Source organism: Sipha flava, unplaced genomic scaffold (assembly GCF_003268045.1).
Source record: "Sipha flava isolate LNK unplaced genomic scaffold, YSA_version1 19205_pilon_pilon, whole genome shotgun sequence".
Classification (NCBI taxonomy): domain Eukaryota; kingdom Metazoa; phylum Arthropoda; class Insecta; order Hemiptera; family Aphididae; genus Sipha; species Sipha flava.
In genome coordinates, this window is record NW_020272660.1 from 1 (window position 1) to 14,809 (window position 14,809).

Genomic DNA, 14,809 nt, shown 5'->3' on the forward strand with positions numbered 1-14,809 from the left:
TTTGCGATGACTATAAATAAATCTCAAGGCCAAACAATGTATTTGCGGTTTGGATTTGGAAAACACATGTTTCTCACATAGACAGCTATATGTTGCCTGCTCACGTGTAGGAAAACCATCAAATCTCTTCGTGTTAGCAAAAGACAGGTTAACCAGGAATGTTGTACACAAAGTAGTAATTAGATAATTTTTAGTTTTAATAATTTAATTTATTTTTGTATGTTTTTAATGTATATAGTATATTTTGTAAGTAGGTCACTGATTACAAACAATAATTTAATATAAGATGAATAAAATGTAAATTCAGAAAATATATATGTTGGTTTGTACTTAATTTCAACATTTAGATACTTAACCTATTACTTTTAAATTTTCTCATACATAATAACACTAATACATGGCCTACGAAAATGCCAAAAAACCAACTAATACACGGGCAACGCCGTGTCGGGACAGCTATATGATTAAAGAAATGTCTGTGGTAGACACAGAAACTTGGGCGACTCAACATTGGATTTTTAAACATTCAAAATCTATGCAGGATAATAAAAGTCGTAAAACCAACAAGTGGCTGGAACGTAATTATCATCAACTATCAATATAATACGGTGACATCGAGTATGAAGAAGTCGGAAGAATATTGAATTCATTAAAGTTCACCTGCATTTACGTCAAAGGTGAACAGAAAAAACAAGTTCTCGTGGAGTATATACCTCACGTGGCACTCATCAACATTGAAGACTTGGGCTGCCCTCGTTTGGATCAAATATGTGATGACGAAACTTTACCTTGTATTTTTCATTTGGAATTTAATCCTAAACAATGTACATTTTATAAAGTATTTGCTATAAGGAAATGGGTTATAAATAATTCTTAAAAATGTAATTGTATTTAATAAACTTAATAATATTTTAACATTGGTTTTTTTTTTTTTTTTTTTTCACGCTAACTTAGGTATCCTAAAATTGTCAATACATGGTTATAGGCAAGTGATATTATTTATATACATAGAATTGATTACATGAATATACACAAATATATTAAAACTAACTAAATTTTATTACATTTATTTGAATATATACAAAGTATTTTTACAAATCCTAATATTCAGTATCAGCCATCATATCAGCCAACTCTTCGTCCCTATAAAATTATAAATATTATAAGTATAATAATTTAAAATTATAATTAGTCACAAAACTTACTCTATTCGATAGTGGCCGTGAGCTAAGGTGTGGATTTTATCTTCTAGTATAACTCTCTTATCATCAAAGTTATTCAGTGTTAATTTATTTGTTCTGATTGTCATTAGCTTGTGTTTAAACGATCGTATGGAAACATTCTCTCTACTGACATCCTTCTCGTCCACACCGAACAAACACTTTTTGTGATCGTTGAATGTCATGTGGTTATCAACGACATGCTTCCTGATCCCCTTCGCTTTGATTTTTTCCTTTCCGGCCAAAATATAAGAGTATGATTTAGCTCTCAACGCACAGAACTCAGTCATTATGTCGCCCTTGATCTCGTCGGAAAAAAGACCGGGAATTTTTTTACGATCGTCTATATAGCAGGGATGGTCCTTTGGCAGGTCAGACGTATCCATTCGATCTAGTAAATTAGGGTTGATGGTCAAGTCTCCGTAAAAATCTTTCGTATTGATGTGATACACAAGAGAATCTAAAATAATAATAATATGTATTAATTAGTAATTTTATACTCACATATTGGTTTTTATATGTATATTTATTCACCTGTATCAGTGTATATAAGTTTAATATTATCTCCATAGTGTCTTTTCTTTACGTTATAGTGGTAGTCATACATTAAAGTTTTGCTGATGTCTGATACTGAAAAACCTATAGAAATGAAAAAATAAAAAATATGTAAAATAAAAATGTGCTAAGACAAAATTTGATGTTTAACGATATATATAGGTTTGTTGAATTTAATAATCTTATTTTCTAATGTTACAGCGTTCACATTTTCGGTATACGTTGTAGAATGTTTAAAGGTGCTCTTATTTATAAGTTATTGTAAACGTCTGTCATTGGTTACCAATTCCATTTGTATTCTTTTTCTCACGCTCTCCATTGTTTTCCCTACACGAATAGATAAATGTTTAAAGTTTATAAAGGTTTATCAATATATTAACATACCAAATACAGCGTTATTCATGAGTTTGAAAAAATCTCTCTCAAAGTCATTCGTAGCGTTCTTCCTCATCGCAGTATTTAAATTATTATAATCGGCTAACCAAGGAGATTGATCGAATTGCACGACTCTATGTACCTATAATATATATTAATGTTATAAATGTTAAATAAATTAAAAAAATAAAAATATATTTACTTTTTCCACTATCAATCTGTTTGCTATAGCCTGCTGAATATTACGATAGTGTATTAAATAATTGTTTTTCTTCTCGAATGTCGCCATCAGTTTCTTTACCTTCGATCCCATAGGTATACCGTTTTGAGGGAGAAATGGTAAGTCATTATGCTTATCATGTAGGTGTTCAGGATAAGACACATCTACCTCGTATATTCGTCCTATGGGCGAAGTCTCATTCAAATCGTTGATCCCATCCAACGTCGGTTTGACCCATTTAAAGTTACCATAGGGCATGCACTGTGACATCGCCCAGCCGTACAGATTGTTACCTAAAAATAATTACAGAGCATATTATAATATTTTTGAGAAAAATAAATATATGTATACTTACAATCCTGATAAACCAGCCACGAATGTGACTGCATATCATCATAATCGGGTACCTTCTCATTGTTAGCTTTAGCATAACGCATAATGCTAACCTGCACCAGCCCACCTCGTATACCTGTAAAAAAATTTAATTCGATAATTTGTTTATTTAATAATAATAAAATAATTTCTAATACTAACCATTTTCAAACATCAACAACATATCATAATCTGACAGCAGTTCCAGCTTCATTGAGGTGTATTTAAGCATACAGTCAAATGAAAACCCTGGAGTGGTGTAATAGTATGCAGGATCTAAGTTGTAAGCCTTCATACGTACATCGCGGAAATTTTCGAAAATGTCTGTCAGCAGCAATACATCAATTTTTAAATATAGATCCGAGTATTCACCAATCGTTTTACATCCAAAATGTCTCCACACTTTCGTCGCGTGCTCGTACTCTTTATCATCTAGATTCGACTCGGTCAGGATACTGTAGAATTCGGCTTTATCCGATAACGCATTTTCATCAAGCTTATTCCACGCGTCCGTATATTCATAAGGGTAGACACCCTTACGGGTTACAAGGATCATATCATCAGCAGAAAAATGTTTCCCGGTCTCGCAAAATTTAGAAAAGTCAGGAGTTAGCAAATTTTTAGCGAGCTTTGAAAGTTTCGAAGCCATGAATCTATAAGTGTCTATGAATCTGATTGTGAACGTATTTGATACGTATTTGGAAAAGGAAATAAACTTCTCCTCACTGTTTGGTATAACCGTAATACTATGCGTATCATATCTTAATTCTGTCACTATAAAATGAGCATCATAATTCGAGAAATTATGTAGAAAACACGGAACAAAAACAGGTGTTTGAAGTTTTTGGTTACACATATTGCATAGAGCTTGACGATATTTTCCGGAAAGGTGACAGTGGTTGGCCGTTTTTCGATGTTGTGTGTCACGAGGTGGTGTAAATTTTATACAACACAGATTACAGTGAGTTGCAAGCTCGTGATCCACTCTATCACGTGCGCTCATATTTATCTTTACGTTTGTTTTTAACAATTTCTCTATCTTTAAAGATATTTCAGTCACCATCTCCACGAAACGTTTCGCTACATCACCACGTTCCTCACTACCACGATAAATAATCATTTTAGTCGGTATATCATATTCCTTAAGCAGACTTAATGGAACGTCATTGGACGGCTTGACGAAAAGCCCGAAACTCATAGGCTCGCGTTTGTGAATAATTTGTGTGTTTTTCCCCTTCTTCTCACCATCGGTCTTCAACAGAAGTGCTTCGAAGTCAGCATATATAACGATGGGATGTCGTTGTGTGTTCCTCCACGCATCAAACTTTATAAAATCCCCTTCTGTCGGCATAACTGGTAATATCGGTTTATGTAATCCATATATCAGTTTATGTTCCTCTGACGCAGCTTGTCCACTCAATTGATATTTTCGAGGTATATTGTCAAAACTTGTAAAACATCGCTTACAAAATAATAATTTGCTTTCATATCTAGTTTTTTGTGGCCGAACGAGTCTCGAAACATTAGATATATATATATGTAATGCGTATTATCATTTTCCGTCACTAATAATAGATCAAAGTGATCTCGTTTTTCTTCATCTACAACTCGGAGTGGGAAAACCTCGTATGTTGGGAACTTTTTCGGTGGTTGGAAATGCTTTTTAATACCATAAATATTTATGGAGACGAGTGGAATATTGTTTTCAAATATTTTTATATCAGATAATGGAGTTGGAAATGAGATACCATCGAAAATATATTTCCCCTCGTGTCTGCGATGATTTTCACCAATACGACATTTCGGTTCCTCCGTTACATGCTTAGCTAATATAACCCACTTGAAGCAATATTTATCAGTATTTTGTGGATTGATTGTACCCTTTTTTCTATCGATACTGTCTGGTAAGGCTATATAAGATGAAGCAGACATTGGTGTATATTTATACACCCCTAATAACAATCCATCTACAGCTTCTAGCGTGAATCCACTTCCTCTCTCCGAATAAGACTCTTCTTCCGTTAATAATTTTATAAAAGATTCCTCAACAAGTGCTGATATATCCGACTCTCTAAACAACTCGACTGCAGATGTTTTGAATGTACGATTTTCTGTGGAATTTTCCACACACGGGATATTATAAGTGGCCTCTAGTTTTAAATTAAATTTAATGGCGTTTTTCTTAAGATGTGTTTCCAGTATATGTATTAAATTGGATTTCAATGAGTGTATAAATATGTTATAATTTTGAACATTATCATTATTTTTTGCGTAATACCATACGATTTTACGGTTTGCTGATGTTAAAATTTCTACAAGACCTGGGGATCTAACCAGTTCCATACGCACTTTTTTCACCTTAATAGCTGAAATAGAATTAACGTTGGAAATGCGTTTACCATTTACTATAGTCGTATAAGAATCTTTAAAAAAAAAAAAATATATATATATATTATCTCATACTCTATCGATGATATTAACATTACACTAATTTATAATCCTATGGTATTAAAATCAAGCTAACACTATATAACAATCTATACATTTTGGAAACTGATTAACTTATACTCTGTTCATGTTATTAAAATATAGCTTAGACTGTATAAAAATATTTAAATTTTAAAAACTAACATTTACATGTTATTAAAACAATAGAAAAAAAAAAGCCTATATTCTACCTATATCCTTAAGTTAATATTATTTCTGTGATAATAAAAATAAAACTAACCTTGTATATTTTCGTTCAAGCCCTCTTTTTCAAATTCCATATGTATCTCCTTACACACATTATCGTTATCCCATAGATTGCATACATTTTGAATAGTTTGATACTGGTTTGAAGGTCCTGCCTGCGTGTTTGATACCATGGTTTGTGGAGAAGACTTTATAATACTATTGTGAGGTGGATGATATCGAGTAATACCTAATAAAAATAAATTATTGTAGATATATTTATAAAAATAAATAATTATTTGTTTTAATTTATAGTAAAAAAATATAATATACATACCATGGACATTTTTTATATGTCTATTGAGATTTGATTTCTTCACGAATGATTTGGTACATATAGTACATGATAAACGTACACCCTTATGCTTATTTTGGTGGACAACCAAATTGTCTTTACGTATAAAGGTAGACATGCACTGATCGCATTTAAACATTATTAAATGTATAAAGTATATATGAAATACAGGGGAAAAAAATTATAATAAACACTTGGAAAAAAAAAAAACTAAGATTTTTCTAATAAAATAAACACTTGGAAATATTTAAAGACGGTGTGATACTTGTACGTTTACTAGAGCATAAGACTGGAGATCTACTGACTGGCTAGTGACACTTGTAGGTATAGGTTGTTATCGATTTGTATTAGTACATGCTTAATGTATATTTTAACGAATCAAACACGATCACGCTAATCAATATGCCATAAGTTAATGGCATTTAAGATTTTTCAGAACAAAATCGTTAAAATGCGACATCCTGGCGGCTAAAAACAATTATAATGTGCTATTCACTAATAGGCATTTTAATATCTTTAACTAAATGTCTGCGACACTCTGGAGACCAGTTGGGCACATTAAGCAGAGCGTTAAAATAGGAATGAATTATAAATGTATAAGCATAAGATCACATTTTAATATATTTTTTTAAGTATTGGTCGGCTAATATTCCTGGGATCGCTGCGTCGCTGGTGGTGAAGTAGGTAGCGGCGTCTGCAGTAGTGGTACGCGACCGGGTGACAGCGAAAGTGGTGGGAGTGAGGGTGGATCATTCACGTACACGATATGCATGGAGGGATGAAATATACATAGGTTACGTGGTCGATCAGTAAGGAGTAGGTCTGGAGATTCGGCCTTACATACTTTGGGATAGACCTCCATAGATTTAAAAAAAAAAAAAAATGATTAATAACATGAGATAATATATGATAACATATGATAACAATAATGTGTGATAATGATGAGGGCGAATTTCTCGCACGTACGTGACTGGGTGGTGGCGAAAGTGGGGGGGATCCACGTACACGATATGCATGGAGGGGGGAAATATACATAGGTTACGTGGTCGATCAGTGGTGAGTAGGGAGTATGGAGTAGGGAGTAGGGAGTAGGGAGTAGGGAGTAGGTTTTAGAACCGCTATATTTATCCTACTTCGAGGTATGGCCATTTTAACTTTTTCACATAGTTCACACAATGTTTCTACCGGTGAATATGAAATTAATTTTTTTTCAAGCCATTTTTGAATATCTGCCTTTCGCGCGTTTGCTCTAGGATACTCTTCGGCTAGCACAGAATGGCAGGAAGCATTGTCCATTACCACAACAGACGGTTGTTCTAAATTGGCCAACATTTCAACAAACCATTTTTCAAAAATGTCTGCGTTCATTTGCGAATGGTAGTCTTTCGTACTACCCGATTTACATCGAAAGACCAATTTCGAATTGTTCACAAATCCAAATGAAGGTGAACCAATGTGGCATACAATGAGTCGAGCACCCTTTCCAATTGGTACTTTGAGTTCTTCGGTATTTTCTGGATTTTGCCATATGTAACCTTTCGTATGGTTTTGGTTTACCCATGTTTCGTCCAGGTAAACTACCAGCCTTGTGTCATTATTCTGTCTCAATTCGTACATTTTTCTTAAAAATTTTACCCGGCAAGCAACAATATCATTTCTCTCCATCAGAAATTTACGCCCATCATTAAACTTTTTGTACTTGAAGTTCAAATTGTGTAAAATACGTTTAACTAACATTTTTGAGCCAGGGTAATTAATTTTTTCTTTCAATGCCACTTATATTTTTGCGGTCGTCGGAAATTCACCTTTATCATAAAAAACTATGTATATTTCTTCTGACAACTTCGTTGTCAAAATCGTCAAGAGAACTCATTACTTTTACACGTTTATAACTTTTCCTAGGTGATTTGAAAGCAATTTTGTTAGATGGTCCGACTTCAAGTTCCTTTTTCGCTTCAGAACAAACTTTTTTTACACAAGCGAGACTTACGCCACATGCTTTAGCAGTCACATCACGGGTTTGTTGAAAAAAATTTGAAAGTTCTGGCTTACTTTTATCAGCAGCTATCGTCTTGAAATAATTGTATACATGGAAAATCACTTTTTTCGTTTGATAATGGATATCTTGATTGAATGCCATTTTAAAAATATGTATTGTTAAAAATATTTGACTGTAAAAAAAATTGTAAACTTCTATTGTACAATATAACTAATAATAAGGCAAAAAAAATTCAACTTTAAAACCCGCGTTAATCACAAAACCAAAGTTGAACACAAGAAATATAACGCAAACCATGGTACGGTTTTCACGACGATAAGCAAACGCACGTGGAAACAACACTGAGTACAAGTAACGCGTAGGAACGACAGTCAATGACAAACCGTACAGAACCAGGACCGGTTCTCTCCAGTACACACTACACAATACAACAGGGATGACGAATATACAATAAAAACATTTGTCCTGAATAGTGTCCTGAATTCCTGACAATACAATGATACAAAAAATGAGGAACTGCTGCTCATCATATTTTAAAACACACACATCCTTTATTTCCTAGCCCAAATTGTGAACCCCTGGTCTAAGTAAAAATCGCCACCTGGCGCGTTAGTATCGAGGGACATTTGTTGTGAAACACACTATAAAATGCGATGAAATACCGCCAGAAAACCATCTGTACTATAATAAAATAATAATAATAATAATACTCCCACACGGAGAACCCCTGGTCTCACTAAAAACGGCCGGTAGGCGTGTGACGACCGCGGCCTACTTTTCGTGGATCACACTATAGTGCTCGCCATTACACGTGTAATGAATTACACAGGTACACGTGTTCTTATCTGAAACGGGATTAAGGTCCGTGTAAATAAAATACACGTGTATTTGTAAATACCCGTTCACCCGCATTACCTGTGTAGCTAAATACCCGTCATTATCCGTGTATCTAAATACCCGACATTACCCGTATATTTTATTCTCCATGTTTTTGTATTGTAATAATTGAGATTTCTTTTTTTTTTTTTTTTTTTTTATTAGAAAATAAGGCTTCAACATCACAGGTTATTAGCCTACCGTACATTAAATGTAAAAATAACAAAAAAAAGATATGACTTAGTATTTACAGAAATTTTTACATAATTACAATTTATTTATAAGATTTATTTTAGTTAAGAATGTAATGATTTTGGTGATGTTATTTTCATTTAGTGCTTCTTCCATAGTCGGCGGTATTTTAAGGTGGTTTCTTATATCCAGGTACTTCGTGCATTCTTGGATTATGTGATGGATTGAAAGGTCAGTTTGGCATTCATCACAAGTGGGTGGTGGATTTTTGTTGAGGAGAAATGAGTGGGTTAGGAGTGAGTGTCCGATTTTGCATCTTGTGATGACAACTTCCTGTCGTCTGTTGAAATGGTAGGGTGGGGTCCATTTTTTAATATCTTTCTTAATTGTTTTGAGTTTATTTGAGAGAGGAATTGTATCCCAAAACTTTTGCCATCTAGAGTAAGTTTTATGCTTGATGGATGATTTGATGTCATTTGTCGATAAGTCGGAGCATGTTGGATGAGGGATGATTCTAATTGCAAGGTTAGCTGCCTTGTCAGCAATTTCGTTACCGGTTATGCCTACGTGGGACGGTACCCACATAAATTCGATGTTTGAAGTCGGGGTTAATATTTTTTGTATGTTTTGAGAATATTCGTTGGAAGGTAAGGGATTTTTAAGAGCAAGTAGGGCACTGAGTGAATCACTTAAAATTAGGATGTGGTTTGATGTGATCGTCTTTGCAAATATGATTGCTTCATAAATGGCTTGGGTTTCTGCTGAGAATATACAAGTTTCTGGCGGAAGCTTGTGAAGTAGTGTGATATTATTATGGGAGATTGCAAAGTCAACGCCTTGAGTGGATTTGGATGCGTCCGTATATATTTTAGTGAATAGCGGGTATTTGTCTTGGATAATTTCATGAAATTTTGAGGTGATAATATTAGGATTTATGTGGAGTTTGCTTTGTTGTAGAAGCTCAGTATTGATATTGATTTGCCAAAGCCAAGGGGGATGGTTTGGGTATATGATTTTGTTTTTAACAGCTGTACGTATATTGAGTTTGTTGATCAGTTGGAAGAAGATGTTATGTATTGATGGTAAGAGGTTTTTAATTGAGATCGTTCTATTTGTGCTTTTGTTATTGAAGAAGTTATTGAATCCTATGTGATTAGGAGTGCTTTTTCTTTTGATTCCATAGTTTAAGAGTTCTTTTTCTCTAAGTAAATCGAGGGGAAGTTCTCCAGCATGGCATAAAATGCTGTTTGTGGGGCTGGTTCTGAAGGCTCCAGTTGATAAACGAATTCCCTCGTTATGGATTGGGTCTAACATTTTTAAGAGATTTTCTTTGGCTGTAATGTAGATTTGAGAGCCATAATGTATTTGGGATAATATAAGAGATTTATAAACTATATTGAGTGATTTCATGCTGGCTCCCCATGTATGGTGGGAAAGTGACTTAATAATGTTCATTCTGATTTTGCAGGTACTTTTGAGTCTTTTTATGTGTGGGGTCCATTTAAGTTTGTTGTCGAATATCATTCCAAGTATGCGGAGTGTTTTACAAACGGGTATCGGCGAATTTTTAAGATATAATTGTATGTTTGCATTAGGACTAATGTGAAAGCTAATACATTGACTTTTGCTAGCAGAAAATTTGAATCCGGTTTTATGAGACCAGTCTTGGAGAAGATTAAGTGAGTTTTGTAGTATTTCTACTGTTGTTATGATGTTTTGTCCGCTGCAGTAAATGTGACAGACATCGGCGAATAATAAGTGTTTTGTGGGTTTTGGAATATTTTTAAAAATGTCGTTGATGGCCAATAAAAACATAGTAACACTGATAACAGATCCTTGAGGGAGTCCGTTTTCAGTTTGGTGAATTTTTGATAGTTCTGCGTGAGCTCTGACTTGAATTTTGCGATCATTTAGGAAATTTTGTAAGAATAGAAACATTTTGCCATTAATGCCACTTTTTTGGATGATTTTGAGGACTCTATTTCGCCATACCATATCATAGGCCTTTTCTAAGTCTAAAGATATAAGTATGAGGTGTTGTTTTTGATTTTTCGCATTACAGATATCAGTATGGAGAGTGGAGAGTATGTCAATAGTCGAGTGGTTTTTGCGGAAACCACATTGTTCCTTAGTTATTAAGTTGGATGTTTCTAGATGCCAAATGAATCGTTTATTGACCATTTTTTCCATGGTTTTTGCAAGCGTATTAATAAGAGAAATAGGTCTGTAGTTGATAATATTGAATTTGTTTTTATTTGATTTAGGAATTGGTATAATGATCGCATTATGCCTTTGGTCAGGATAAATACCTTTGTCCCAAATGGTATTATATATTTGGAGGAGGAGATCATGACCTATTGTGGGGAGGTTTTGTATAAAAGAAAAAGGTATTTCGTCAGGACCGGGGCTTTTGCTTTTACATCCAGATAAGGCATTGAAGAATTCATTTCGATTGAATGGCGCATTAAGGTGGTTGTCGTGTTGGAGGAAATTGGTTTCAAGTTCAATTTTGAGATTATCTTCAACAGTATTTTTGAAATTTATGAATTCTGGGTCATAATTAGTGCAGTCACTATTTTTTTTGAAATGAAGTGCGAAAGCTTCGGCTATATCTGAAGGAAGTGTGAGTGCATTATTGTTGGAAAGTAGATTGGGAGGAAGTGGTTGGTGATTTATGCCCTTGATGGATTTAATTTTATTCCACATTTCAGTTGGAGATGTATTGGAGCTTATTGAGTTGGTGTAAATTTGCCACGATTCAGTTTTACTTTTTTTTGTAATAAATCTAGCTTGGGCACGTGTTTTTTTTTTAGGTTTATATGGTCAGCCATTAGTTTGGTTTTTTTGAATCTGTTTAATGCTTGTTTATATAAATTAATTGCGTCATTACAATCTTTATTCCACCAGGGAACTTTTTTTCTTTTTTGTTGTGTATTTGTTTTTCTAATAGTCTTGTTAGCGGCTTCTAATATAATGTTGCAGAATTTGTCAATGATCAAGTTAATTTGAGTTTGGTTCGTTGCGAGATGAAGATTAATTGGATTCTCAATAAGATTTTGTGATATAATATCACTGTATAAGTTCCAATTTGGATTTTTGAGGCACCATCGGGAGTGTGGGTGGATTTTAGGAGATTCGTCAAGGATTTTTATGGAGATAGGCCAATGGTCGCTGGTGCTGTATTCTGTGAGGACTTTCCAATCGGTTTTAGGAGCGAAAGCACTGTTTGATATTGTGAGATCAATGGCCGAGAAGGAGTTGTAGGCTGCATTGTGGCGTGTGTATTCCCCGGTGTTGAGTAATGTTATTTGATCATTTTCTAAGAATTTTTCCATGGTTTTACCTCTGGGATCAGTAAGATTAGATCCCCAGATATGGTTTCGGCTATTAAAGTCGCCGAGAAAGAGAAAAGGTTTGGGTAATTGTTTGATGATATCATTTAGATCATTAAGCAAAAGATTAGTACTATCAGGTAAATAAATGTTGCAAATACATAAGGGAGTTTTGAGGTGTAAAGTGATAGCAATAACTTCTAATGGAGATTGGATATGAATTTCGGTGCTATCAATGAGATTGTTGACGAAAATTGCTACTCCTCCGCTTGCACGGTGATGTGTTTGGCGATTTTTGAAAAATCCTTTGTATCCTTTTATGGTAAAGGTGGTATTAGGTCGTAAATTTGTTTCTTGTAAACAGAGGGCGGTTGGTTGGAGGGCTTTTAATCGGTGAATATCGATATTGTGTTTGGCTAAGCCGTTTATATTCCATTGAATGATATTATCCATGGTAAGCAATAACAGAAAATATATAGTTAAGGTTTGTGTGATTTTTCGTTTTGTTTTATTGGGCGTGTTCAGATTTGGATTAAACTTTATTTGAGAGGTTGGGTTTGAAAAAGTAGATTTGAAAGTTTTGTTAGTCGTGATTTCAGTGATTTGACTTTTATGTTTGGACGAATTTTTTCGATTATGTCCATTACGGTTGGTATATCTGGGTTTGTGTTTTCAATCAGTGCGTGGATATTTATTGCTTTGTTGTTGAAATTGTCCAGGATGTATTTAAATTGTATGTAAGTGATTGGTGAGGAGCCATTTGTGGTGAAGTATTCGATAATAGGTTTTAAATTTTCGTCCAAGTTTGTATCCAGACTGCTAGAAGAATTTGATCGGGATTGTATTTTAGGTTTCTTGATAGTTTTTTCATTTTTAGTGTTAGTGGATGAAGATAATAATATATTTGGGGAGTCAAGGAGTTTAGTTGACGATGAATCTGACATCATTCTTTTATGTGTTTCATTGGGGGTATATGACAGTGTATCATTGGGATGATTTAGGGTTGAAGAAAAAAATTTGTTTTCTTCAGTGTCTTCGGTCCAATCAGTTTCGGTTTTTTCAAAAGGTGTATCAAGCTATGGGCTTGTGGGAGGGGGTGTATTTTCCATTAATTCGGTATGGTTTATAGGCGGGTCTTCGTGTTTGTTTAATTTGTTTGGACTAGATGGTATGGGCATATTTTTTGATTTATCATCAACGTTATTTTTACAATTGTTTGTAGTATGGCCAGTAGCTTTGCATAAAAAACAAGTAATTTTATCGTCAGTGAAAAAGATTCTAAATTGTGACTCATTTTGTGTAATTAATAACGAGTTTGGGAGTTTGGGAATGTCTTCGTGTTTGAGGTATATTTGTCTACGGAAACTCATTATATGCTCGTACCCTTCAATATTGATTCCAGCTTTGAGGTGGTTAATTTGAGATATGGGCAATATATCTATGTTTTTTAGGGCGTCGGTAATTGCTTGGTTGGGTATAGAAGGGCATACGTTGGATATAATGACTCTTTTGGCCGGATTTAATAATCTGCGTATTGGTATATTTTGGTCGTTGATATTTATTGATTGTGTTGTTTGCATTAAATTATCAAGTATTTGTTTGCTGGACAAGAAGACACAGAAGCGGTTGTTTGAAATTCTAGAAATAAATGTAATATTTTTTGGGGAGACAATTTTTCCAATTGCAAGTATGTACTCTTTTTGAGGTATACCATCAATTGAATTGAAGACTAAGGCTTTTTCGCGGCTAGGCGTCTTTTCCATAGCGACAGCAGATGCGAAATTTATACTATTGTTCGTAGTATTTAATGAGGAGTTAATCGGTTGGTCATTAGTGGATGTATTTATATTTATGTGAGGAACGATAGTGTCTGCGATGAGCGTGTTATCGCTGGACGGTGTGGTTAGAGTGGTGGGTAGAGGAGAAGTCTTGATTGCGATGCGTGTAGTATGATTAGTCGTTGAGGTGGTGGGGCAGCGAGTATTACGGTCGGTGCCTGTCACTACTATGTTTTTGTTTGATTGAAGAGACGACGTAGTATTATATGAAGATTTATAAGATGATGTTGAATTAGTAGATGGTGAGGAAACATTTTTGGTTATGAGTGTGGGGTAAGAAATATTAGAAGTAGATGTATTTGAACGATTATGTGTGGGATTTTTAGGCGAAATGCCCGTTGGATTTCTATTCATGGCGTAGATATGGGCAGATAGGCTAAGTATTAATTAAAGCATATTACCTTTCCAAATGTCGACGTGATTATTGTGCTATCGAAAAGCTATAAAACGTACAATGCGATAAGCACACGTGTTGCACGGTCGGCTGTTAAACACGAACTGTTGAGATTTCTCTATTATTAAATATTAAATTTCTTTATAGCAATAATTGTACAATAATAATAGAATTATTGTATTATGAATTTTATTATTATTTATTAATATACGTTATGTATTACTTTTAAATGTCTGCCGAATGATCCTGTTCATCCACCAGCACAACTAAACTCTTTATTTGAATTATCATCACATAAATTACAAATAGCCCTATTACCTTGACGTTTACCATATTGCTACATCCAACTTTTTGGTTCATAACTCATCTTTCAAACTAAAATATTAAAACTGCAATGCGTCGCGTAAA

The 14,809-nt window shown here is 34.1% G+C and overlaps 1 protein-coding gene and 1 pseudogene across 1 annotated transcript; both read right to left on the reverse strand.

The window, feature by feature from the left end:
* Positions 1-1,201: 1,201 nt before the first annotated feature.
* On the reverse strand, positions 1,202-6,054 carry LOC112681495 (annotated as a pseudogene).
* A 1,526-nt stretch (positions 6,055-7,580) lies between these two features.
* LOC112681493 lies at positions 7,581-11,543 on the reverse strand. The gene is made up of 3 exons (XM_025551746.1): positions 9,034-11,543; positions 8,685-8,718; positions 7,581-7,841 (listed from the first exon to the last, which is right to left on the reverse strand). The coding sequence occupies exons 1-3, from the start codon at positions 11,541-11,543 to the stop codon at positions 7,581-7,583; spliced, it is 2,805 nt and encodes a 934-aa protein (XP_025407531.1).
* Positions 11,544-14,809: the final 3,266 nt, after the last annotated feature.

Bases quoted from the DNA above. Each gene is read 5' to 3' on its own strand.
- LOC112681493 (XM_025551746.1), bottom strand. From the start codon at position 11,543: ATGTGGAATAAAATTAAATCCATCAAGGGCATAAATCACCAACCACTT. The intron at 8,719-9,033 runs GTACCTGGATAT...TCGGGTATTTAG, and splicing joins ATAATCCAAGAATGCACGAA to ATACACGGATAATGACGGGT. The intron at 7,842-8,684 runs GTAATGCGGGTG...AATTATTTCAAG, and splicing joins ACGGGTATTTAGCTACACAG to ACGATAGCTGCTGATAAAAG.